General features: G+C 57.4%; 1 protein-coding gene across 1 annotated transcript in view; it reads left to right on the plus strand.

The window, feature by feature from the left end:
• ABTB2 (ankyrin repeat and BTB (POZ) domain containing 2) overlaps positions 1–23,574 on the plus strand; it is a 171,442-nt gene extending 147,868 nt beyond the window's left edge. The window contains exons 4-17 of the mRNA XM_012649606.1: positions 2,843–2,995; positions 4,618–4,783; positions 7,642–7,731; positions 8,275–8,376; positions 10,226–10,322; positions 10,747–10,882; positions 12,709–12,938; positions 14,375–14,553; positions 14,960–15,065; positions 15,260–15,362; positions 15,854–15,944; positions 20,501–20,569; positions 20,903–21,016; positions 22,012–23,574. Coding sequence (XP_012505060.1) covers positions 2,843–2,995; positions 4,618–4,783; positions 7,642–7,731; positions 8,275–8,376; positions 10,226–10,322; positions 10,747–10,882; positions 12,709–12,938; positions 14,375–14,553; positions 14,960–15,065; positions 15,260–15,362; positions 15,854–15,944; positions 20,501–20,569; positions 20,903–21,016; positions 22,012–22,209 — 1,834 coding nt within the window. The 3' untranslated portion in view covers positions 22,210–23,574. The remainder of the gene's footprint in view (positions 1–2,842; positions 2,996–4,617; positions 4,784–7,641; positions 7,732–8,274; positions 8,377–10,225; positions 10,323–10,746; positions 10,883–12,708; positions 12,939–14,374; positions 14,554–14,959; positions 15,066–15,259; positions 15,363–15,853; positions 15,945–20,500; positions 20,570–20,902; positions 21,017–22,011) is intronic.
• The last annotated feature ends 2,894 nt before the right edge of the window (positions 23,575–26,468 follow it).

Consider the following 26,468-nt stretch of genomic DNA (forward strand, 5'->3'; position numbering starts at 1 on the left):
GCCACGGCACTCTAGCCCGGGCAACAGAGTGAGACTCTGTATCAAAAAAAAAAAAAAAAAAAAGACCCCATCTGATTAGACTTCACGGATTCCTGGATTCCCTCTTGGATTTCCCCTAGTGCAGTGGGAGATGCCCACTTAGAGATTTCGTGGCCATACCTGGGGTTTTGTCTTGGCCACTGGGCACAGTAGGGAGGAATAGCTGGCAAGTCCACGAGTATCTTTCTGGCTTCCCCTGGAATCAGCAGGACTGATACATAGAATTATGTCTCTAAGCTTGTCTTCTAGCCTAGTCATATAAGAATTATGAAATTCGAACATATTTGGGGGGAATTTAAATGGGCATTTATGATCAAGGGAGATCTTGTAAACAGAAGGGTAATTCATGAACGGATTGCTCACAGACCATACAAGTTCCCCCCAGGGAATCCCAACTTCCCACTCCAATCAGTCACCACGCGGCCCTGGAACATTAATGCACAGTTCTTTTCTGGGCAGAAACATGATTAGGTTCGTAACTGAAAACCTAGGGTCTTTATACTATACTCATCTATACTTTTAGTCAGCAAGCATTTACTGAAGACCTGTTGTGTCAGGCCCCAGGGTGGGTGTATTTTGGAGAACACAGAGGTGAAGAAGGCATCATTCCTGTCCTTAGAAGGAATAGTCAGGAAGAGAGAATCTGAGAAGGCTTCTGGAAGGAGGTGGCATTGGAACTGAGCCGTGAAGAATAAATAGGTTCTAGACCAGCACAAGTGGGAGCGCTTCAGTCTCACGAGGGAGTGGGCAGGGTGGGCGTGAGGACCGTGAGTGCCGGTGGTCTGGTGTGTCCTGGTGGCAGGGGTGAGGTCCTGGGCATCCTCGAAAGGCCAGGGCCAGCGAGGCTTTCCCAGCCTGTGGCCCCCTCTGCACACCGATGGGTACATGCGGTGGACCAGTTAAGTGACTCAAACCCAGAAACATTTTCCAAAATGACAGAACCAGTACATCCAAATAGCTTCCCAGATGAAGTCCCTTTGAGGTCACATCTGATCACAGACAGTCTCTGGCTTACGATGGTTCGATTTAGGATTTTTCAGTTTTACGATGGTGCAAAAGTGATCCGCGTGCAGTGGAAACCACGCTTTGCCCACACAGCCATCCTGCCTTTCCGTTTCAGTGCGATAGCCAGTCAATTACACGAGATATCAATGCTGGGTTATGAAACAGGTTTTGTGTGAGACAATTCAGGCTGATGTGAATGTTCTAAGCACGTTTAAGGCAGGCCAGGCTAAGCTCTGACGTTCAGTAGGTTAGGTGTGATTAAATGCATTTCCCACTTAAGATATTTCCAACTTATGATGGGTTTATTGAGGTGTGGCCCTATCCTAAGTTGGAGAGTATCTGTATTTTCTTTGCTAGTTTTTTAAATAAAAGCATCCTTTGCCCTCAAGGAGAGAAACTTGTAAAACTTCGGAGATGGCTTAAGCTTTTGGAGGCCCGAGATAGGCATTCCGGGGGCAGTCTCTGGCTGGTTCCCTGTCGTTGGCTTGCGCAGTAGCCGAGGAGAGAGAATGGATGCCTGTTTCCTGGTCTCGGTACTTAGCTGCGTGTCAAGGGGAGGGACAGCGGTGACAGCACAGGCCCAGTGCTCCAAGAGCCCAGAGGGAGCGGGGGTGCCTGGGGGACTGGCTGCCTGCCCTGGCCTGGTGCCCACTGCCTGGCTTAGTTTGAAAGGAAGGATGAGGGTGGCAGGCAGCAGGAGGGGCCGGGCACACAGGCAGGAGCTGGGAGGCAACTTGGGCTGTCATCAGAGAGAACAGCCTCATTCCCGTGACCCCCTGCGGGAAGAGCTCCGTCCACTCTGGGCAGAGCAGGCTGGTGTCCACTGAGTTATGAAGCCAAAGACTGGGGCCCCGCCACGGCAGGGAGACCTGCTGGACTGTGAAGGGGTCTCCCCAGTGTCCCTCAGGAGTGAGTGGACCCCCTCCCTGGGTGGAAGAGGAAAGGCCTGGCAGAGAGGGCGGGGCCTGAGCACAGTGTTAGGCCCTGCGTGCGTCACGTTCCGTGTGAATGGCGCCCCCTGGTGCCACAGAGCGCGCTTACAAAGGCGTCCTGGGAGTTTGCAGCTCTGAGAGCAGGCAGGACGCCTCTCCCAGCTCCCATGGGCTCCTGGTGTCACACGGGCCGCTAGGGCCATTCCTCCCTGTGGCACTTGGGGCTGCCACTCCTCCCTGAGCGCCAAACTAGGGGCCACCCTGGCCTGGCTCAGGAGGTGACATAGGACCCACCTCAGCCTAGGTGCCAGGAGAGGAAGAAATGACTGTTACCTACACATGTGTGGTGTAATAAAATAAACATCGTTTCATTTAGCCTCAGAACAACCCTGAGGAGGAGGTGTCACCACCTTACAGGTGGAGAAAACAGGCTCGGGGTGTGTTTGTCATGGTGACACGCTGCTGGTGGCACAGCTGGGTTTGGAACCAGGGCCTGTTAGACGCTGCTCTGCACCCGGCAGCCCAGGAGGCCGTCTCTCCCCTCTGCAGAGACAGGGAGACCTGGAGACTCTGGCTGAATTCTCTAGAGGGAGCAAGAGTCCCCATTCTGCACATTGGTGAACCCCTTCTTTCACTGGCCACCGAGGGGCCCTCAGGTTCTGCTAACGGCCTGTGACGGGAATTCCGTGGCGAGGATTCCATGCGTTGGGGGCACGGTCGGGGTTTCTGCGAGCAGAGGGAGCAGGTCCCCTCCAAGGGGTGATTAGCCTTGGCGGCCATCCTCTGAGAGTGTGTGTGCCGAAGGGTCCCCTTCTGCCCTCAGGGCGCACCCACCCGGGCCTGACCCTCTCTCTGCTGCCTCGCAGGCCCTTCATGCTGCTGCCGCCCCTGATGGAGTGGATGCGCGTGGCCATCACCTACGCAGAGCACCGCCGCAGCCTCACCGTGGACAGCGGCGACATCCGGCAGGCAGCCCGGCTGCTGCTGCCCGGTCTGGACTGCGAACCCCGGCAGCTCAAGTACGGAACTGGGGAGGAGGGAGGCCCCAGCATTCGTGTCCAGCCCCCACGGCTCCCCTGTGCCCCCTTCTCCTGGGGATGCGAGGGGGTCAGAGAACAGGGGCTGCAGCGCGTTCGAGCTGCTCTAAGAGTGTCCTCTGCAGACCGCTGTTCTGCTACACAGGGCAGACACGCTTTTGGGTTTGGGCAGGAGAACTCACACGTCTCTTTGGGATGGTTTCGCAGGGTGAGAGGTTGGAAGGGGCACTCTCTTTCCTCCGTCCCTGTAATTACCATCCTTCTCTTCAGCCCTTCCTTTCTATGTGCCCTATCTTAGTCCTCGTGATGACTCTGGAGAAGGGAAGCTGTGCCCACCTTATAGATGGGGAAGCTGAGGTCAGGGACGAACAGTATCTTGCCCACAGATACTCAGCCTTGTAAGGTGCCTTAACTTGAACCCAGGTCCCTACAGCCCAAAGCCCTTAATTTCCTTCTAAAAGTACCTCTCTTGTAGTGGACTAGTTCCCTGAAGGAGCTCTTCTGGAGAAGCTCCCTTCTGGCCATCCTTGGCCTCTGAGAGCCTTGTATCATTTTTTTGACACCCTGCTCGAACCCGAGTTATGGCGGCCTCCATCTCCACGGTGAATGCCAAACTTCATTATAAAATGTGAGCTTTCTACACTTTGACCCAACCAAGGCTGCAGGCTAAAGCTGCCCATTGGACATCTGTGCTGTGCCCTCCGTAGGCACAGGTTTTACCTGTGACTTTCCTTGGCAGGTTGGGTTGACTGCAAACAGGATTCTAGGGCACCCTCTGCCATCCCTTTGGTATTTCTGGGCCCCACCAGGAAGCCTTAAGGAGAGAGAATGTAGAACCTGGCCACAATGCCTGTTTTATAGGCCACGGTGCAGACTCCTCTGTGCAAAAAGTGCACAACCAAGTGCAGTGGGACAAGCCCAAGCTGGAGTTTCTTTTCCTGAGGGCAGCCCCTAATAGATTATTTTAGATGAGACTCTTGTTTCCTGCCAGTTGACAGCTCCCAAGAGCTCAGAGCACTTCATTTTTTTTTTTTTTTTAATTGAGACAGAGTCTCACTCTGTTGCCCAGGCTAGAGTGAGTGCCATGGCGTCAGCCTAGCTCACAGCAACCTCAAACTCCTGGGCTCAAGCGATCCTCCTGCCTCAGCCTCCCAAGTAGCTGGGACTACAGGCATGCACCACCATGCCCAGCTAGTTTTTTTCTATATATTTTTAGTTGTCTAGCTAGTTTCCTTCTATTTTTAGTAGAGACGGGGTCTCGCTCTTGCTCAGGCTGGTCTCGAACTCCTGAACTCAAACGATCCACCCACCTCGGCCTCCCAGAGTGCTAGGATTACAGGCGTGAGCCACCGCGCCCGGCCTTCAGAGCACTTCTTAACATGTATGTAGAAAAGCAGAAGTGTGTGCTCTTCATGTCACAGAACGTTACGGGGACAATCATCACTGATCTGATCACAATTCCCAGGCCTCCCCCCACCCATCCTCACTCACCTCGATGCAGCCTCACACAGCTGTGTCACGCACGGGTCACCGAGAGGCAGCGTCCTAGCAGAAAGAGTCCACGCACAGTCACGCTCACACATCTCCGGGTCTCCTCTGGGCAGACCCGAGTGCTGTTTCAGTTCCTTCCGGAGGCTGGATGCCCGAGCAGCTACTGAAAAATTCAACCAGGATCTGGGTTTCCGCATGCTCAACTGCGGGAGGACGGACCTCATCAACCAGGCCATCGAGGCCCTAGGACCAGACGGGGTGAACACCATGGATGACCAGGTATGTTCTGAAAGCTCAGGCCAAACTCAGGGATAAGAGCTGGCAACTCACAACTGCCAGAGTTGGCGGCACGGCCCCTTCAGTCCTAAGCCTGAGACTGGCTTGGCTCTGTGCTTCTAAGAGGTGGGCACCTCCTGAATTCCCGAATCGTGCCCTACCGGTTTGAGGGGAACGTCCACTTGGAGACTTCTGGCGGGCCTTGGAAAACCTTTGTGATGTGGATTCTGCTTCCTTGGCTGGGCTGCTGGCAACTCTCCCAGATGGCGCAAGGCTGGGAAAGAGTCCAGAGGCGTCAGCTTCACGTCCAGCTAGGGCTAATAATCGCTAGCACTTCGTTAGCGCGTGTTGTGTGCCGGCTACTCGCCAGGCCGTGGAAGCCCTTGCCTTCATGGAGCTGACGTTCTAGCGGGGGAGGCGGATAATGAGAAACATAAACACAGAAAATATAGAGAGTATTAATGAAAAGTGCTAAGGACTAAAACGAAGCAGGAAAAAGGATAGGAAATACTGGAGGTGATTTACAATTTTAGATAGAATTTAACCTAAGTTTTCGTGTTTGTTGTGCTGTTTAGTTTTTGCTGGGGACAGCTAACATTTATACAACACTTACTGTGTTCCAGGCATTGTTGTAAGTGCCTCATGCAGATTAATTCATTTGATCTTGACAGTAGCACTGTGATGTAGTGCTGTTACTGTCCCCATTTTATAGAGGAGGGAACTAAGGTAGGGAAAGGCTGTTCTACCTAAGGTCACACAACTGGCAAGGAGGGGAGCTGGGATGAGAAGAATCCAAGCAATCCGGCTCCAGACTCTCAACCACTGTGGAGTATCCTATTTCCGTATTTGACGCTGTTTCGAGAGCACTGACTCTGCTCGTAACGGCACTGTGTGGTTTGGACGAGCACACAGAAACACGGGGAAAGTTGAGTGGCAGTCGGGAGTGACGGCAGCGTCCTGAGATGAGATGACAGTGTGATGCAGGATGTGACGAAGCTCTAGGTGAACCGCAAGGCCGGGGTGACTCCGATGGTGGGACGGGACAGCCAGGGAAGGCTTCCTGCTGGAGGGGTTTGAATCAGGCCCGGGGGAGGACAGGATTGGGACTGAGCAGAGAGGAGTCGGGAAGGCATCGTTCCAGGGAAGGGGGCGATAAGGACAGGAGCATGGAGGCCCGGCAGTCGGGGCGTGTGCTGGGACAGGGGCGGGGGGACACCAGAGGGCTGGACGGGGCTTCAGGAGGGCAGCAGCAGGTGACAGGCTTGGGTGTCAGATCTCTCGGAGGCCTCTCTGTCGACGCAGGCTCCAGGGCTTTTGTGGGAGCTTTTATCCTGAAGGAAGGAGGAGGTGGAGTCTCGTAAGACTCAGCCGGCCACGTAAGGGCTGTGGCATCTTGGACAAGTCTCCCTCCCTGAGGAGCCTGTTTACTTACCTCTAAGATGGGGCATAACAGTACCTGCCACGGAGAGTTAGTGTAAGGATTTTGCATCTAGCGCAAAGTAAACAGCTCAGTAACCTTTTCTGCTGGCTCTTGTTGCCTTATGGAGCTTATTGTAGTCATGCTGCTGTTGACATGATGACAGTCCCTGGAATCTCTTAATCAGCCTTTTTATTTAGCCTGTTCTTATGCCTGGCGGTAGGGATGGGGACAACCCGAGGAAAAGGAGTTTCTCCTCACAGGGCTCATCCCGTGGTTTAAACTCCCAACTGCGTACAGATGTGTGCAGAAAAAAGAAGTCAAGTGCATGCACAGGGATGGGACAAAGCCACACCCCCCGCTGCAGCTGGCTTTTCTCTGAGTGCTTGGTCCTGTTTGTCCCACACCTTGTGTTTACAGACTGCTCTGCGGGCAAACACTCGTCGCCCCGTGACTAATCGCGGGCCATTTCTTTATCTCTCGGCACTAGGCAAGGATTTACGAGGGGCAGAGATCTTGTCTCCACACAAATAACCAATAAATAACATCGCAGGGCGCCAGACAAACGTGGAATAAACACTTGGCGCTGCGGCCTTTGCTGTTGCTGGCCGCAGGGGAGGATGCCCGGCCGGGAGGCAGCCTGGCCACTGCCCACCTGAACGTGGGGGGATCGGGACTCGGCTCTCAAACTCTGAACTGCTCGGTAGCGCCACGTGTAAAGTCGGACACTTCTTCCCCTCTCGTGAGGGGCCTGAAAGCATGGGCTTCACAGCTCACGGTGACCTGGGTTCTGCCCCGAATCCTACCTCTTCCTAGTAGGTGCCCTTGGGCAGTTAATCCCCCTTCTCTGCTCTTCATCTGTAAAATGGAGGTAATAACAGGACCTCGCAAAGGGGCATATTATGGCGATTAAATGAGCTCACTCAGCACGGTGGTTTCCATGCAGGGGGCCTGGGGCGGGCTGGAGTGTGGCAATAGAGCGTAGCAGCAGTGATGGGGTGGTGGTTATTTTAATTAGTTAGCTTTCAAGGCAAGCTTATTCTGTACAAAGCACTTTACACATAGTAACTCACACTCGTTACAGCCAGCCTATGAAATAGATACTTTGTTCACGGTTTAAAGATCAGGAAACTGAGGCACAGAGAGGGCAAGTGACTTGTAGAAAGTTGACAGCTCCCTGTGGCAGAGGTGGCCTTTGCACCACGTCTGACAGTGCTTCACGGCCCTCTGGGGTCCCGCAGTGCCCCTGGCAATGCCCCACTCTCCCGCCAGCATCCTGTGGCCCGTGGGCCCAGGAGGCGCCAGGTGCAGGAGAGCCCGGCGTGAGCAACCGCACCAAGCAGAGGCCAGGCCCGAGGTTTCTGGGGCAGAGGGCCATGGGGTAGTGGGATACGTGTGGTGTGTTGTCCTCAGACAATTAAGCGTCTGCCCTTGATCCACGCAGGGTATGACGCCGCTGATGTACGCCTGTGCTGCCGGCGATGAAGCCATGGTCCAGATGTTGATCGATGCCGGGGCAAACTTGGACATCCAGGTGAGGAGGCCCCAAAGAGCTGCACCCGGGCCCCAGCCCACCAAAAGACCATGCCAAGGTCTCCATCCGCCATGCTGGGTGTGATGTTTTGGACACCTCAGTCGATGTGTCTCAGAGGTCTGCAGAGACAAGATGCACAGAGACCACAGTTAGAAAGAGGATTTGGGCTCTCTGTCTGAGAGAGAGCCAGCTGAGTGGAGAGAATGGCCTTGATTCTGTTCCTATGTTAATAGCATCTTCTCCCTTTCACCAACCTGATAATCCCCAGCCATCCCTACCACCCCCAGTTACTTCTAGCTCTGCCTCCTTCTGAGGCATAAAGTGCTCCCCCTCTGCCATCTTTTGCCCAGGGCAGGCATCATTAATTAAATATCATCCTTTCCTTTCAAGCCTTGTCCACATGATGCTCCAGGCAGACATTACAAATCGAATGTAGAAAGCACTTGAGTTGACTCCTGTTCGCCATCCCTGCAGGGGACTTCCTTTGCTCAGGTGCCTGTATCACTTGTGCAGGAAACACTGATCATTTGTGGGGTTTTCCAGGTTCCAAGCAACTCTCCCAGGCACCCTTCCGTCCACCCCGACAGCCGGCACTGGACCTCACTGACATTTGCTGTGCTGCACGGACACATCTCTGTGGTCCAGGTGAGCTCCTGCCAGGTGAACACTGTACCCCTCCCTCAGCTTACCAGGTGAGCTGGGCCCCGAGCACAGCCCCAGCCCCAGCTGCATGAGTAGTTGCCGCAAATCTGCTCACCTGATCAACAAGGCTAGTGGAAGGTACATGTGGAATTTTCAGAAACAAGACCCAGGTCCAAGCAGTACACAGGTCCCATTGTGCCTCTTGGCACCTCCGTGTCCCCTTCGGTAAGTCTCTAGGAGTGTCTGCTCGGCTGTCTCACCCCCAGCCATCTTCCTGACCCTTCACTGCTCTCTCCCCTCGTGAGTTCTGCAGCGCCAGCTCTCTAGCATGGTGTCCATCCAGTTCTGTCCCCTCCCCATGAACAGGCTTAGTTTCTCTGTTTCCCAGCTCCGAGGGGACTCAGATTGGCACAGCTCACCTGTCAAGCCAAGCCACAGTGTCGCCCACCTTGGCCCAGGTACCTGTGCCGGCGTGGTTCTAGAAGTGAAGCTGTGGGCAGAGCAGCTCCCCACGCCAGCGGGGCACTGGCCACACACCCTCGGCTCCCAAGTCCTCAGGGTGCTGGGGTCCTCAGGGCTTCACAACACTCGTCCCAGGAGTTCATACGATGCTCTCTCGTAGGTCGTGAGGCCTCTGCGGGCAGGGGTCACGCCGGCCTGTTCACAGCCCCGGCCTATGTAAAGGCTCGGCAAGTGGCCGTTACCCACTGGCTGCCGCACAGCAAAGCCCTGACCTCAGCTTAGACTGAGTCTGCAGGGCCGGGCCCTGGGCTTGCCTGGACTGGTGCCCAGTTTCACCCCATGGGCAGGCCTCCACCCCCATGGCCCTGGCCCTGGCACAGGTGGCGGGGCACAGCTGGTTTGTGACTGATGAGTCTCCAGCAGACCGCCGTCCCCCTGTGCCCCTCACACCGCAGGGGGCCGGGGTCAGCCTGCACGCCTCACTCCTGGCCGCCTGGCAGGGGCAGGCAGGCTTCCCCTAGACTGCCATCAGGCTCTGAGGAAGGCTTGGTTTCCAGGAGTCTGGGAAGGCTGGAAGGTCACTCCCTCCAGAGCAGCCGGTCAGGGCAGGTGAGACGCAGCCGAAAGTCACCCACTGGAGGGATGCCAGCACCACCCCTGCCCCAAGGCAAAGCCAGGCCCGGCTCAGTTGGCACTGCTTGGTATCTGTTAACCCTGCCCTGTCTGTGCCCTGGTAAAGCTGGCCCTTGCTAGAATGGGGAGAGGCCCCCTGCTGTTCTGGACCGAGACACTCTGCTCCAGCCACCACCTGCCGGCCTGGGGTGGCGTCAGACCTCTCCGACGAGATGCCTAAAAGCCACTGGCTATTGAGCATAGTGTTGTTGAATCACCAATAATACTGCATGGCCAGCCTCTCTTCCCATTTAGTAGATGAGGAAGACTGAGGCTCAGAGAGTTGAAGGATCTGCCCACGTTATTCACTGGTAGGTGCCAGCATTGGCACCCTGCTCTTTCTGACTCTAACACCTGCTGCCACTAGAGTCTCCGTTTACCCCTAGGGGCAGCACTTTCTATCCTGCTTGTGTGCATGAGTTCTCGGGAAGGCTGTTGCAGCCAGTTTATAAGAAAGCATTTGAAAGAAAGAAATAGCTCAGAAGTCCTCATAGCTTAGGGGCTTGGGCTAAGGCCACAAGAGTTGAAGATTCTAGAAACTTTGAGCCCCAAGCGTAACCTGGAGTTCTAAAGTTCCAGTTCCTCGGCTGTCAGGTAGGCTGTGCCTTGGTCACATGCCTGGAGAGAACCAAAGTCTCTGTCCCACAAAGCCTCCCCCGGCCCTTCCCCGATGCCCCACCGTGCTGAGTGGTGCCCTCCTCCTCTGTGCCCCTGGCAGTTGCTGTTGGACGCTGGCGCCCACGTGGAGGGCTCTGCAGTCAACAGCGGCGAGGACAGCTACGCGGAGACGCCCCTGCAGCTAGCCTCTGCGGCCGGTAGGTGCACCACTGCCCTGCCCAGCAAGGGTCCTTCCCTGCAGTGTCACCCAGCCTCCCTGGGGACATAGCTGGACAGACAGGTCTGTGTAGCAGGGGTCTGTGGCGGGCCTTGAGACCTCTCCTCTGAGCCACTGAGGGGCTTCCCCTTGCCCTGTGCTTCTGCTGAGCTCGGCACCAGGCAGAACCCAGCAGGCCCTTCCCTCTGGGGCCCAGGGAGGGGGCGTGGTGGCAGGGCACAGCCAGCCTCCTTCCTCCCGTCTCCCTCTTACCTCCACTTCACCCTGCCAAACGCAAACGAACACGGGGTTTATGTATTTCTTCCTTCGCTCAGTTTGGAGGATCCCTCTCCCCCTTCCCCGTGCTCAGCACCCTGCTCAGCCACCGTCTCACTGTCCCCAGCGTTGCCCCCCTTGTCTTTCAGGGAACTACGAGCTGGTCAGCCTGCTGCTGAGCCGGGGCGCCGACCCCCTCCTCAGCATGCTGGAAGCCAACGGCATGGGCTCCTCCCTGCACGAGGACATGAACTGCTTCAGCCACTCGGCTGCCCACGGCCACAGGTGCCTGCCCGGGATTCCTGCGTGTGTGACGTGGGCACCAAGATGAGCCTCCGTTTCCCCAGTGGGAGAACGAGAGCTGGGCCTGGACACTTTCCAGAGATGGGGCCTGTGTGTTAGGAAACCAGAAAGATGAGGGTCTCCACCAGTGCAGGGGCCTGGTTGTTAGAAGCCCCGAGGTACCATGTGGTGGGTGCTCAAGGGAGGCTGGTTCCTGGCAGACCTGGCACTGGAGCCCGGGCCGCCTGACGCCCAGGACAGGTGTCCCATTGTCCAATAAGACTCTGCCCTGCACCTGCCGGGCCTGCTTGGGACCACGTGGCTTCCCATGCTGCCTGCGTGGCCTCAAGGGCCCCAGGAGCTTCCACGCCGCAGTCAGCTCAGCCATCAACAGGCTCCTGGTGGCTCTGCGTGAAATCGCATCCTGCTCCAGGAGCAGATGGTGGAGCTTGCTCTGGGGGGCCAGGCCCACCTGGGGTGCTACAGGGCAGCAGCAGGCAAGAGCCAGGGCCATCGGGCAGCACTGGGCCAGAGCGAAACTGGAGGAGAGGTTATTAGAGGGCAGAGAAGGGGCCAGCAAGGCAGGGCGGGCAAGCGGGCCACCTGCTTCTGGTTCCCAGACACGTATTGCCACGAGACACATGCTCTTGCTGTGGTCCCTCCCCTGGGTCCCCTTTTCCCTGTGCCTTTCCCAGCCCCCACATTCGCCCACCCAGACTCCCTCAGCCTTCAGGTGCCATCTCACAGTGGCTGCCTCTAGGCCACCCCATCCCTCCCAGCACCCATGTTCGCCCCCACCATGGCCTCTTCACCCTACGTGGGGGTTCCCTGCCTGCCCATCCTCCTCTCGCTCTGTCCGGAGCACAGGACCCTGGGGACAGGCACCGCAGCTGCTTCACCTTCACACACCGGTGCCCGGCACAAGGGGGGTGCTCTGCAGACCCTGAGCTAGCAGAGCCACAGACGAGGCGCGACTACAGCCGGCTGGCCCGTCGGGGGTGGCCCTGGGTCCTGCACAGGGTGCCTCGGCCACACGATAGGGCAATTTGCAGAGGGGCCCTCAGGGCTGCTGTGGAGGAGGTCGGCCCCCAGGGTAACCTTTGGGTCCTACCATGCTGCTGCCAGCTCAGGCCACAGGACGTGTGTCTGCATCCGCACCCCCACCGCCGCCGTGCCTTGAGCAGAGCAGGTTCATCCCCCATAATGGCGACACTTCTAGGGTCTCACAGGGCTAAACGCAGCAGCACAGGGACCATGCTCTGTCCAGTCTAACCTTCTAGGTGTTCATTTGTAAACCTGAGTAAATTCTGCATCATTCGCCTCACTTTGTCCTTAGGAACGAGAGGGGCGACTGAGTCCTTAACTAGGCGTCTCCCATGTTTCGACACTTTAGCACACGTAGCTGCCGTTTAGGCCCTGCCGTGTCTCAGGCTCTGCATTTGATGCCTTCACAGCAGCCTCACGTTAGCCCCGAGAAAGGGTAACGCTGACACCCTGTTCTACAGATGACAAAGCAGTTAGGGATCAGAGCGGGAGGACAGCCAGTCTGAGACCACACAGCCAGGACGGCAGAGCCTGCCCAACCCCAAAGCCTGTGACTTCTCCGCACTACCAGAGTGGCAGGAGGGAGGGGTTCCCTGCACCCATCCCTGACCCCCAGGTTATGGGGACTGGTGTCCCCGTGTGGGAGAGGCAGACCGGGAGCTCCCCGAGCCTGCAGATGCCCCATGGCAGCCCATCCGGGCAGCGGGGCGCTGGGCGGCAGCTCGGGCAGGCGCCGCCTGTTGTGGGATCTCAGGCCTCGCCCTCCTCCACCCCTCGGCCCGCAGGAATGTCCTGAGGAAGCTCCTGACGCAGCCGCAGCAGGCCAAAGCAGACGTGCTGTCCCTGGAAGAGATCCTGGCCGAGGGCGTGGAGGAGAGCGACACGTCCAGCCAGGGCAGCAGCAGCGAGGGGCCCGTGCGGCTGAGCCGGACCCGCACGAAGGCCCTGCAGGAGGCCATGTACTACAGCGCCGAGCACGGCTACGTGGACATCACCATGGAGCTGAGGACGCTGGGTGAGGCTGCGCAGGCGTGCGTGAGTGCACATGCACGCGCACACACACATATACACGGACATGTACACGCGCATACACATGCACACACACACACACACACACACACACGCACGTGGACACAGTCAGTCCCTGCTGCTCTTCAGCAGGCCAAGGGGGCAGGGCCCACAGGGCAGCTGAGCACAGGGTGTGGCCAGGCCAGGAGGTGCCCTGGGCCTCAGACAGTCCTCAGCAATGACACCTCCCAAGGTCATGGCCCCAGCCCTGCACCCTCAGGCCTTCCATCCTCCCTGGCTGCCCCTTCGCTGGTCACAGCTCAGGGACGTGTAGCGCACTGAGCCCTGTGAGTCACCGTGCCTGTCCTCGGCCAGCCTCTTTCACTCCTTCAGTCTTCCAGTCTGTGGACTTTCTGCGTCCTCCAGGGAGGCTGGTCAGACAGACACACAGACGTAGGTCAGATCCTGTGTTGGCCACACGCCATGTAATCTCTCCAAGTCTCGATTCCCTTCTCTCTGCGGGGGTTTGGTGCTCACGATCATCATCTAGGAATGGGATGACGTCACCTAAAGCCCGAGGCACGGTGCCTGCTGTGAGCACTTGGAACTCGGCAGCCAGGCTGTTATCACAGGGTCACCACACGCCACGCCCCAGGGCTGGGCCGGGAGAGCAGGGAGGCAGCCTGCCTCAGTGTTCTTTGCTGTAAAGTGGGGATGTCCCTCCCACCTGCAGTCAGTAAACTGAGGGTGCTAGCACCACCTGACGGCGTGTCCCTGGGGAATGCCATCTCTTGTAATCCCCAGCGAGGCCGGGGGGTAAGAAGCTATCTCTCTAATTACCAGGAACAGGACTAGTTCATGTCTTGAACTTCCCCAGCAGTTTTAAACAGCTCTGTGTCCCCAGTGACACACTGCGGGGAGCAGGTACACAGTCATTGTCTGTCCCTGGGTGCGCATGGACACACCAGTCTCATGGGAGCTGGGCCCTCCCTCTGGGACAGGGCCAGGTCCACTTCAGGGCCTGCGTGTCCTTGAATGTCCTGCATATTTTCCGGGCACCCAAGTCTGCCTGGCCACCCCTCCGGAATTAATAGGTCCTCTCTAGCAAATAATTTTGGAGTCCAACAAGCAACAGGGCTCCTGCGGGCCATGGGGCCACACTCACAAATCTGCCAGCGGGGCTGTCGGGGTTCCCTGTGTCGGGCTGCAGTCATTCCTCCACCTCATCCAAAGAGAACCGGGACTGCCCTCTGACCACCCACGTGGCCTCTTGCGTGAATTAAGGCTTTCATGTGTGGCCACGCCGGGACGGCCGCTCAGCACACAGCGAAGGGGCGGGGGGGCACCCCACGACACAGGCCCGCCCGGCCGGAGAACGGTGGGGTCTGCGTGGGGAGCGCTGTGCCGAGGCGCCTGACTGCCTGCCTCTCCCTGCCTGGCCAGGCGTGCCCTGGAAGCTGCACATCTGGATCGAGTCTCTGAGGACGTCCTTCTCACAGTCGCGGTACTCGGTGGTGCAGAGCCTCCTGCGGGATTTCGGCTCCATCAAGGAGGAGGAGTACAACGAGGAGCTGGTGACCGAGGGCCTGCAGCTCCTGTTCGACATCCTCAAGACCAGCAAAGTGAGTGTGGCCAGCAGCCCCCGCCCCACGCCCAGGGAGCCCCGGGTTCCAGAGCCCACAGCCCCGACCCGGGCCACAGGACAGACGTGTGAACGGACACACAGGCAGGCAGACACGGGCACCCCCCACGCACACGGACAGACGCGCATCCCCAGCATGCAGACTCATGCTGCCCGGCTGCAGAGGGCAGGGGCCGTGCATGTGTCTGGACTGGAACCTGGCCAAAAAGGCCATTTGGGGAATCGCTGATGGAAGCACAGGCATCTCTTGCCGAGCCAGATCCAGCAGGAACAAAAGACAGCGGCTGCTCTAATCCCGGCCTGGACTTTTGACATCAGCCTGACGTATCTGCAGCTGTAAACAGTGGCACAGGGCAAGCTAACCGGCCTCTCTCCCTCTCCCACAGAACGACTCTGTCGCCCAGCAGCTGGCTGCCATCTTCACCCACTGCTACGGCACCAGCCCCATCCCCAGCATCCCAGAGATCCGGAAGACCCTGCCAGCCAGGCTAGGTGAAGGCCCGTCTCCGCGCGCCCTGCCCTCATCCTTCCTCCCTCCATCCCTGAGTGCCAAGGCCTTGGCCTCAGTTTCTCTGTCCCTCACCTTTGTGTCCCACCCCTGCCTGACACACACCTCGCAGCACACATGAGAAACCCCCAGAGGTAGACACTTCAGCCACGTCCCTTTGTCTTTCCCGTCTTCGCAGATCCTCACTTTCTGAACAACAAGGAGATGTCGGATGTGACCTTCCTCGTGGAAGGAAAGCTGTTTTATGCACATAAAGTCCTGCTGGTGACGGCATCTAACAGGTAGGCAGCCTCAGATAAAGCCCCAGCCCCAGGGGCGCAAGGGCAGCTTGTCTCAGATTCGAGGTGACAGAGGGCGGCCGGCCGGGGCTGTAGCCCACCTGCCCCATGTGGGGCATGAGGCAGGCTGGATGGGGCGGGAGGAGTGGGCCGGAGTCCTCCACGGGGAGGAGCTCAGAGGGGCTGTTCTTTCTGGCCTGGTTATTGCTTTTGATTATTAGAAAACATAAATACCCTGGAACAAGGAGTCCATGTTCCGGCCACAGGCGTCAGGTCACGCGTTTGGGGTCAGCAGGGACGGAATGGGGCTCGGCCCCCGCTGTCAGCACCATGTAAAACGTCACTTGCGGAGAATTATTTGGGGAGCACAGCAGTAATCTTTCAAATGCTCTGTCTCCCAGTAGCCGATCAGGTGACAGGTGGTGCCGTCACTGCATGGTGATGGAGAAAAAGTCACGTTCAAAACCTGCTTTGTTTCGTCTCCTCTGCTCCAGGTTCAAGACGCTGATGACCAATAAATCAGAGCAAGATGGGGACAGCAGCAAGACCATTGAGATCAGCGACATGAAGTACCACATTTTTCAGGTGGGTGGGTCTCAGTGCTGCCTGTCTGGGAGGGATGCCCCTGCCCCATGGGGGCGGCTGTGGGTCGCTCATAATTTTCCAGGCTACCCCCAGTGCCCTCTGTGTTTTGCTGCATCATCGGTCAGATTAGAGCATCCAGGTCTTTCCCTGTGCCAAAGTAGCCATCGTTGTGCGGCCGTAGTGTCAGCCTGTCTCACAGGTCCTGGGCTCTCACCACTGGACACGATGTCCAGGCAGCCTACAGACGTGTAGGGACAGGCACACGCCACACATGTGGCCTAGGGGCCCTTGTCATCAGAGTGGGCTCCCTCCCAGCACGTGAGCGTTACTGAGAGCTTGCTGGGAATGCAGGGCCCCGGGCCCCAGCCCACGCCTCCGGCACCAGAACACGCATCGTCACAGGGTGCCCAGGTGGCTCGTGTGCAGTTTGGGAAGTGCTGGTGTGGGCCGGTCACTCCTCCCAACCATCACACCCCAGCCACGCTGGCCGAGCAGAACAGGCCACGAGGAGCTCATCCTGGTTATAGAAGATGAAAGTCAAGTCCTCCAGGCTCTGAGTTTTGCAGAACATGAAAAGTTATGTAATAGAAACTCCATTCGGGACCAACGAGGTCTGGAGGCAGAGCCCTGGCTGGGATCTCAGCTGAGCCCCGCTGAGATCTCCTTTCGGGAAAGTGGTGACTGGAGACCTCCAGGTTGTGCAGGGGCTCAGGGCTGACAGGGGCTGGGCTCAGGCCAGGAGGCAGCAGGTGGGTGGCCCCAGGGCCCTGCCCTGCGCAGAATGGGTTTGTGATGGAATGGGTGAGATCTCAAAATCCGCAGTCTCACGAGGCCCAGGCGGCCACCATCTGAGGTGGCTCAGTTCCTCTCTCATGTTTCCTTTAGTCACTTATTTAGTATTTAGCCATCTATGGGTGGAAGAAGCAGCAAACTGGATGATCCTGCCCCCAAGGAGACAGGACTATGAAAGAGTGTGATGGTTGCCATGAGGGAAGCCCAGGGGGTTCTTGGGGTGCAGGAAAGGTACGTGGGGAGATGAGGGATGCCTCCTGCAGGCAGTGACAGGCTGGGGTCTCAAGGACTGGGGCAGGTAGCCAGTTGTCAGGGGCTCTGGGTAGAGGGAACAGCACATGCTAAGTCCCAGAGGCCAGAGTCCGTGACATGTGCAGGAAATGCCCTCTGGTCTAGCCTGGGCAACAGTTCAGAAGAACAACTAGAAATGAGTCTGAAGCTGCCCCGCGGAGCCAGAGCACGGAGGGCTCGACCTTTAACGCAGGGACAGCTGGAAGCTCTAAAAGGTTTGAAGCAGGGGGATGAGGTCGTCATCACTGACAGTGAGGCGGGCCTGGTTCTGAGTGCTTTGCCCGTTTTCCACATAAGCCTCAGCACAGTTCTAGGTGTGGGGGTATCGTCATCCCTCTTGGTAGATGAGGGGCTACCTGCGCAGAGAAGTTGAGTAACTTGCTGAAGGCCACTCAGCTGGGGAGCAATAGAACCGGAATTCAAACCCAGGGTGTTTGGAGTGGCCAAGTTTGCATTCAGAGGTGAGGGAGGGGTTGAAGGGGACATGGCTACTTCCAGGGGACTAGTTAGGAGCAGGTGAGGAGTCCAGCTGAGTGACAATGGTGCTGGGTGGCCAGTGGGATGAAGGGAAGTAGAGCAGGGGAGAGTGGATGGGCCCTGGTAACTGACGGGCGGTAGGGACCAGGGTCCGGCATAGGCAGCAGGGTGGTGGCGCCTCCCCATCCCCTGATCCAAACTCTCTGGGGAAGAGGCAGCTCTAGATACCTGTTTGGCTAAGAAGCCCAAAGTCCAGGTGAGCTGGAGTCACGATCGGATCAGCAGGAGGCGGGTCCGGGAGGGGCGGCCAGGATTGGTGCAGAGTGGGGAGTTGAGTGCACACGTGTGGACACAGCAGCCACTGCCAGGAGGGGAGATGTGTGCTGACTCAGCTGCCACCAAGGCCGCCGCTGCTCACCGGGGCCAGGGGAGGGTAGCCAGGCAGGACGGGCTGAGCCCCTCGATGACCTCTCGGGGTTGTTGGGAGGGAAATGGGGATGCCAGGTCTCACGTGGGCCTTGGGAGTGTCTGGCCCTCCCTTACCCGGCCTCTCACTGAGTTCTGGCTGATCACTCCAACCTGGCCCAGGGCACCGGCCTTGCCCCGTGGGTTCCCCGGGTTCTCTGGATACAGAACTCTGCCATTATGGGGGGCGTCATTTCAGGTGGGGCCTCCAGACTTTGGCTCCTGCATTCTGGGCTCCCTTGGAGGGGTCGGCCCGAAGCCACCCATCCAGCTTCCCTAACAGCCTGGGCGTTTGAGAGCCATCTCCAGATATCTCACTGGCTCTCACAGTGCCAGGGAGGGGCGGGGGGTGTTATTATTTTCTGTGTTTTCTGGAGGAGGAAGGAGATCTAAGCAGTACAGTAAGATAGAAAGATACTGTGGGCCACATAGCGTAAGTTAAAATGTACTACTAGTACATAAAAAAAAAGCAAGTGAAGTAGTTAATTTTAATATATTAGCTAGCCCAGTATAGATAAAACATTATCATTTCAATATGTAATCAATGTAAAAAGTTAGAGATATTTTACATTTTTTCTTTTTTTTGAGACAGTCTCACTCTGTTGCCCGGGCTAGAGTGCCATGGCATCAGCCTTTTAGCTCACAGCAACCTCAAACTCCTGGCCTCAAGTAATCCTCCCGCCTCAGGCTCCTGAGTAGCTGGGACTACAGGCATGTGCCACCATGCCCGGCTAATTTTTTCCTCTATATATATATTTTTAGTTGTCCAGCAAATTTCTTTCTATTATTTTTTTAGTAGAGACGGGGTCTCGCTCTTGCTCAGGCTGGTCTCGAACTCCTGAGCTCAAACGATCCGCCCGCCTCGGCCTCCCAGAGAGCTAGGATTACAGGCGTGAGCCACCGTGCCCGGCCTATTTTGCATTTTTTTCATACTGAGTTTCTAAAATCCAGTATGAATTTGACAGAGCACACCTCAATCCAGACCAGCCACAGGTGGCCAGTAGCTATCATATCGGACAGCACAGTTCTATCGACTTGCCAAGGTCACTGTCAACTAAACCCAGGCATTGGGGACTGGCTCAGAAGCCCCAACCCTGCCTTTCCAACCTGGCTTCTGTAGTCTGGGCTTCCTGGTGGCCCACGAGGGCCGAAGGAAACTGCTGCCTGCAGCTGGTCCTGCCTGGGGCTTTTCCTCGAGCAGCCCTTTGGCTGTCCAGCCCCGAAGGCTGCCCGGTTTTGAGAGGCAGGTGACCCACATCCTGCCAGGGGCTGCCAAGCTGTGCGAAATTAATCTGCCGTTGCCTGCAGGCTGCCCAGCTCCCTTCGCAAGACTCCAAGCCAGCAGCTCCATGGCCTCATAAGCATTCAAGCGGCCTCAGGGAGACGTACGGACCACAGATGGCCGGGCCTTGCCAAAACCAACTCCCAAGATGCAGCAGGAGGTCGCCTGCAGGCCAGGAAGGGAGCTGCAGGCTGTGGCTGCCTGTGGCCCTGGCCCAGGCCCTTGCCAAGGGGCTGCCCTGAGGCCATCTCTTCGCAGAGTCCTGGAAGATAGATCTGCCCACACCCAGCCCTGAGCAGAGGGGCAGGCCTCCTGGAGGGACAGACGGACACTTAATGTACAATCACAGGTTCCACAGGGATCCAGCAGGAGCTTCCCACTCCTCTGAGGGAGAGGCTGGCAGCCAGCCTCCTCTCCTCTCCCCAAGGTCGGGCTTTCTCCTAGACCCTCTGGTGCCTTTTCAGCCCGCGGGCCGGTCCTAACGGAGCCCAACTGTGCCGGCGGAGCTGTGTTTACTTACACACTTGCCAGTTCCTTGCTGGGGCCGTTTCTTCGGCCAACTAGAAAGAATTGTTTTTCTTTTTTCCAACTGGGAACCTCACTTGCTCCAGCGTGATGGCAGAGTGTGTAACTTAGACCTCGGCACAACTAAATATAGCTCCCCTCCCAGACCACCCCGTCTGGTGGCCTGGGCTCTGTGCTTTCTTTCCCAGGGAGTCAGGATGTAACTCTCGTCTCCACAGCGGAGCCCCAGCACACACAGGGACAGGCCAGAGGCGGCCTTCTGAGGGGAGCCGGTTGTTAGACAGTCATCTCCGCCGAGCCCCATGGCTCTGTGTAAAATGAGCAGGGTGGGGCCAGGTGCAATGCGAGAGCTCTGACTGGGAGTGAGGAGACCCGAGGGATGTCAACCCAGTCATTTTCCTTCCCTGGGCCTCAGTTTCCCCAGCTCTGAATAGTGTCTCACCTCCTGGGCCCACGGGGTTGTCATTAGGATTGAAAAGGAACCATGGAAGAGAGCTTGTCCCACGGGCAGAGTCAGGAGTGAGGGTCTTGGAATCGGCTCCTGGAGGCGGCGTTCTGGGGAAAGACCAGTGTTTGAGAGTCGGGCTGAGCAGGGGAGAGGGGAGGGAGAGGCAGAGTTGGGGGACCTGCAGGCGTCACACGCAGAGGGACAGGATGGGAGGGCAAGCGGTGTGGCATCCTGTGCTTTGGGTCCCTTCGGCTCACTCGGGCCTGTCCCCTGCAGCTGATGATGCAGTACCTGTACTACGGAGGAACGGAGTCCATGCACATCCCCACCGCCGACATCCTGGAGGTGAGCACCTGGGGAAACGGCCCCGTCTCCCACCCCCTCTGCGCCTGTGTCTCCCCAGCCTTAGACATCTGCCGCGTCTCAGCCCTGCTCTCGGCCGGGAGTGGGCAGAGGTGGTTCCTGTGGGGTCCTTTCTCTCCATCTGACAGGAAGGGCAGTTCCCAGAGACCAGGAATTGTACGCAGCGGCCACACCCGGGCTTAGAGAGGGACTCCCCCGGTGGGGATAGTCAGGTCCAGGAGGAGCGGGTGGCTGGGCCTGAGGGTGGGGAGTTCAGGGCACACGGCACCCAGAGCTGGCCATGGGTACCCAAAACCTGCTTCACCTCCCTGCCAGCTGCTGTCGGCTGCCAGCCTGTTCCAGCTGGACGCCCTGCAGAGGCACTGCGAGATCCTGTGCTCCCAGACCCTCAGCGTGGAGAGCGCCGTGAACACCTACAAATACGCCAAGGTGAGGCCCAGGGATGCCACCAGCCCTCTGAGGCTGGGCCTGGCCTCCCTGCATCACCCTGCAATCCACAAGCTTCTTCCAAAAGCGCAAGGACCAAGTCACACCCCTATTTAAGCTCTCCAGAGGTTCTCCACTGCCTGTAGCCTGAATAAAAGCCAGCCCCAAGCATGCCTAACACGCCCCAGGGGCCGCCCACATCTCCCCCCACTCACCAGACCACACAGCCCTGTGTTCTCAGCTTGTCCCTACACCGGGACTCTCATGACAGCTGTTCCCAGAAAGCTCCTTCCCCAGCTCTTCAAAAGACCAGCCTTTTGCCTTCATCAGCTGATGTCCCCAGGCTGCCTCTGGCTTCCCCCAGGCCACCCTGTCCCTCCACCACGACACCAGCTTTATCTCCTGCACAGCCTTGAGCACTGTCTGCAGTTACCTTGTCTGGTCGGTTCCTTGGATTCTGTCTCCCCTGAACTAGAACATCGACAGCATTGCAGAGACCTCGACCTTAGAACCTAACGCCCAGTGCCTGGCCCAAAATGCGCACTTGCTATTTGTTGAATGAGTGGTTATTGAACATTTACCATGCGCACACTCACGGGCCAGGCCCTGTGCTGGATGCCGGACAGTTCCTGTCCCTGCCCTTAGGAAGGGGACTTCCAGTCAATGGGGATGACTGCCACTCTACGAGGCAGCGTGACAGTGTGCTGTAGGCAAAGAAAATGATGGGAACCAAGAGTAAGACCTTGGTAACATTCCTGGTGGCACAGCTGGGATTTGGACCTGGATGGGTCCTTCTCCAAGGAGATGGTTATGGAAGGAATTCGGATAAGGGGAGGTGGCCTCAAGATGCAGAGACAGGGAACGCCTCCCCCAGGACCAGGGTGAGGCTTAAGCAGGACCTTGGCCATGGGTAGGTAAGAGCGGGGGGTGAGGGCAGGCAGTGTCAGGTGTGGCTGTGCTAAGGCTATGGGCCTCACCGCTGCTCTCTGCCCCTGCAGATCCACAATGCCCCCGAACTGGCCCTGTTCTGTGAGGGCTTCTTCCTCAAGCACATGAAGGCCCTGCTGGAGCAGGACTCCTTCCGGCAGCTCATCTACAGCCGCAGCAGCAAAGTACAGGGCCTGGACCCGCTGCAGGACCTGCAGAGCACCCTGGCCGAGCGCGTGCACTCTGTCTACATCACCTCCCGGGTGTGAGGGCGCCTGAGGGGGTGGGAAAGGCTGCCAAGACAGGAGCAGTGCTGCCAGGGCCTGTGGACACGTGAGGGCCCTGCCAGGTGGTTGTAGGCCCTCTCGGAGCCAGGCTCGCGGGGCCTCAGTTTCCCTTTCCTTCCCCAGCTACCCGTTCTGGTGTTGATCGGTCCTCGGGTAGGCAGTTGAGCCCTGAGCCCACCTGTCTCAAGGCAGCCCACCCGCAACTCCTCTGCCCCAGAGCTAACAGCTTGCTCAACCACTGACGAGCAGAGGAGGAATGTGGCCAAAAGGTGGTCCTTCTCTCCACCCCACAGTTTGCAGCTTGAGGGCCCTGAGCACTCACCTGTGCACCCTGTCCCCTCCTGCAGGCCAGCAGCCGGTCCTGTCCCACCTCTGCTCCAGTGCTCTGACCAGGCCCTAGGGCCTCAGGAAGCTCAGACTGTGCCAACTGGGCTCCGGGGGCAGGAGGATCTTGATGGATGCATAGAACGTACACATAGGCCATTTCTTTCAAAAGCTGGTATTTCTCTTCCTAAATGCCACATTGAAAAGGCTGCCCAAACCCCTGGACTTATTCCACAAGGCTTTGAAAGGCTTAATATGGACCTCCAGGGGCCTGGGGATCCCCACACAGAGGGCCACTTTGATTCCCCATTTTCTTTGGTGTCTGGGCCTACAGAGGCCCTCCCGTTGGGACTACCAACTTGCTCAGGTAGAGGGCAGTTCCCCAGCTGACGGCTTCTGAGGGAAGCATGGGGGTGCAAGGGGCACAATGCAGGAGCCTAGTGGCCTCAGCTCATTTTGCTGCTGTTTTGGGGGCCAAAGTAAAGCGGTTGAAACCCCAAGCCTGTACTTAGGTTGCCTCTGTGGGCTCAGGAAGTGGAGCCTAAACATCCTTCCTGGCAAGTTCCCTTTACCTGAGGACTGGAGAGCGGGGCAGACACTTCTCCATGGGGGACAACGGACAGGGCTTCAGTGGAAGCGAAGGGCTGGGAGAAGAGGCTCTCCTCTCTGTGGGCTCTGGGCACTCTCCGACGCCCGTCATATTTATGGGCCAGACACTGGGGGAGCATGGAGGTTGGCTTGCTCTAGGTGTAGCTGCTTCAGCTGTCTGGCCACACCTTAGAAACTATTTATTCACCAAAGCCCCTGGGGCATTCAGGAGGTATCACCTGGGCCACCTTGAAAAGCCCCCGGGGGCTTGCAATCTTGGAAAATATTTTTGACTAGCTGCTTGAGCTGGAATGTATAAAGGAATAGGCGTTATTTTATTGCTGTAATATTGTATGATACTTTAACTGTACATTAATGTTGTCACTTATTGTAAATGTTCCATGGTTTTATTAACAATAAACAAACACCCATTAACAATGACCTTGGCCCTACTGCTCCTGGTAGAGGGTTGCTCAGAGTTCAGGGCTGGAGAGGAGTCCATTAGGACTGGGAAGAGATCCCAGAGCCTATTCTGTATAACTTGGGTCTCCTCATATTGCAGAGGGAAAGACCACCCCCATCAAAGCTATGCTATGGCCACCCCTCGCCTCTCCCCAGGACCCAAGCCTGGATCCACCCACTAGGGGCAGGAGCTAGCACTTCCCTCGTTTATTTCGTTGTCCTCATCTATGAAATGATGTAGATGATGTAAAACAGCTCATATTTATTAAGCACATGTGTGCCACTGAGGTGGGCAGGAGCCACATGCTGAGGAGTAAGACAGCACTGGGCTTTCCTGACCTCGGCCCGGACCCCTCCACAGCTCCTGACATGGGACCTAACTTGGGGATTGTCTTCAGGTGTTTGTAAACCCTAGCACAGCCCCAAACTGCGTGGCCCACCGAGGTGGGGGCAGGGCCTTCTCCACCCAGGCCTGGCATGATGAAAGGCACCTGCCTGTCCCTGGGTGGCTGCTGCCTCCAAGCCCTGCTGAGCCTGAGTGGGCTCTGCCACCACCCGGACACCGGCAGAAGTAACGAGGGAGGGTGGTGAGCCATGACTCAGGCCCAAGGGTTTTCTGGGAGAAATAGCCAGGCAGAAAAAGCCCAGGCAGAAATAAGGTTTTGTAAACAGTTCCCTGCCTGAGGCAGGAATAGAAGTGCCTAAGGTCACCAAGAACCTGAACGAGTTGCGGGGATGACTGACAGGAAGACTCTGCCCACTTTTCAGCTTTGCTGGCGTGGGGAGCCAAGCAGGGTAGCACACAGCCCAGCCAAGGGTCTTAGTGACCGCGTGGACCTGTGGTGCCCCCTGGGGGCCAAGGGTGGAGGCGCACCGCTCCGCACCCTGCCCCCATGCAGAGGCCCTATGAAGGCACTGGAGGGGGTTGTTCCTCCCCAGCGCTTGCGATACGACAGGGCTAAGCTTCAGGGGTCTGTGTCCAGTAAGTTCCCTCACTCCCTACCCCAACACCTCCACAGCCCGTGCCTCGCTCAGTACCCAGCCTAAAAGGCAAGATCTATTTCCGCTCTGGCTCTAGCTGGGGGCTCAGCCATTTTCTTCTGTCTTTGGGGAGGGTAGGTAGCGGGGCTAAAAGGAAGTGGAGGTATGAGGGAGCAGCGGGGCCCCTTTGAGCCTGCGTGAAGCAGGATCACATTTTTGAACAAATATTTAAAGCTAAACAATTAGGGAAAAAAGTCAGACATTCTTCCAAAGGGCTAGACTCCAATGGAAATGATCACTTACCCTGCAGCGGGACTTCCCCCTAATTCAGGGCCGGTACTCCAGACCTCGGGGCCATTCCTCCCCCAGCTGTCTGATTGGGGCTATTGGCAGCCACCAGCAGGCTGGGCTGAGAGGAAAGTCAGCTTCTCCTTGCAGGAGCCCTTGGTAAGGAGGGCCCGAGCACATCAGTTCCATACACAGGGACTTCTCTCCTCCAGCTCCAAAGGAAACCCCTCTCCAGATGTGGAGGGTGCCAGTCCACTCCGGGACCAGCAAGGCTAACAGGAGGATTGTCTCTTTCCGAGGCTGGCTGGTCTCCTGCTCCTGATGCTTCCTTCCTTCCTGCTCTCTGCCTGTTACCACGTCCCACCAGAAGCCCCCCATGCCAGATGCAGGGTGATCACAGCTTTCTCCCCAGCAGAAGCAGCCACCACAGGGAGCCTCAGGCCTTTCCCTTTCAAGGCCTCCTTTCACACCCTCTGCAGAATCCCGATGTTTAACTTTACCAACTGTTTATAGAATCAAGGGCATCTTCTTCTCGCCTAGTCTGAAACTGCCCATCCAGGCCCAGGGGGCTTCCAGCCCCACCCCCCGGCTCTAGGCCTGCAGACGGGCTGCTGCTGTTGTAATGGCCTCAGATAATGAGTCTACATTTTTCCAAGGTGACGGTCACTTATTTCCACCCCTCCCCCACCTCCCAGCCTCAGCAGCCCCCTTTGTGTCCCGTCTCCTGGTCACTCCAGAGCCCTCTGGGACTGCTGGGCCAGATGAGCAGTGGAAGCACTGAAGCAGGCCAGCATTAGCCCCCGACGGCTCGGGGCGGGGGTGACCATTTAGGAACCTTCTTTGTTCAGGCTTCTTCAGCCCCTTCCCCGTCCTGGTGACAGCCTTCGTGGCTGGCCTGTATGAATCCATTTCACAAGTGACATTTCCTGAGACAGCCAAGCCTTACAGATGCCACTCTGTCTGGGGGCCAGATGGTGAGGTCTGGGGGAGGCGTGCCTTTTCAGGTTTGAAGGAGAACCCAAGATCACGACCACAAAACGCAGACACCTGTTTCGGAACACGCACTTTGCAAATAAAAGGGCCTTGTCCAAGGATACGGAGCTGTTACACAGAGCCAGACAGTCTGCCTGCAAAAGCGCGTGCTCTTTGCTGTCCAAGTGGGACACTGTTTTCTCTAGTTCAGGTCATAGCTTTAGAACACAGCCGGTCCTTAGCATTCCTGGAGCTGGGGCGTAACTGACCAGCTCACCGAGTTGGATCTGAGAGAGCCCAGAGCCACTTAGTGGGCACTGGCTCCATGCCAGGCACCGTTCTAAGCTCTTCTCCTTCGACCTCAGCCACCTCTCTCACCAAGGCCCTGTGAGGGCAGTGCTACTCTTACATTTTACAGACGTGGGCCTGAAGGACAGGCGGAGTGAAGTAACATGCCCAAGGTCACAGTGGGGGCCTGGCAGGGCAGCCTGGCTTCAGAGCCCCTCTCACCTTGCACACCACAGCAGAGCCGGCTGGACAGGCTTTGGGGCCAGAGACACTGAACAAAGCCTTCCTCACCTGTAGGATGATGTGCTTGGGCAACTTTTAAGACACTATCCAGCTCT

Source organism: Propithecus coquereli, unplaced genomic scaffold (assembly GCF_000956105.1).
Source record: "Propithecus coquereli isolate 6110/MARCELLA unplaced genomic scaffold, Pcoq_1.0 Scaffold30, whole genome shotgun sequence".
Taxonomy (NCBI): Eukaryota; Metazoa; Chordata; class Mammalia; order Primates; family Indriidae; genus Propithecus; species Propithecus coquereli.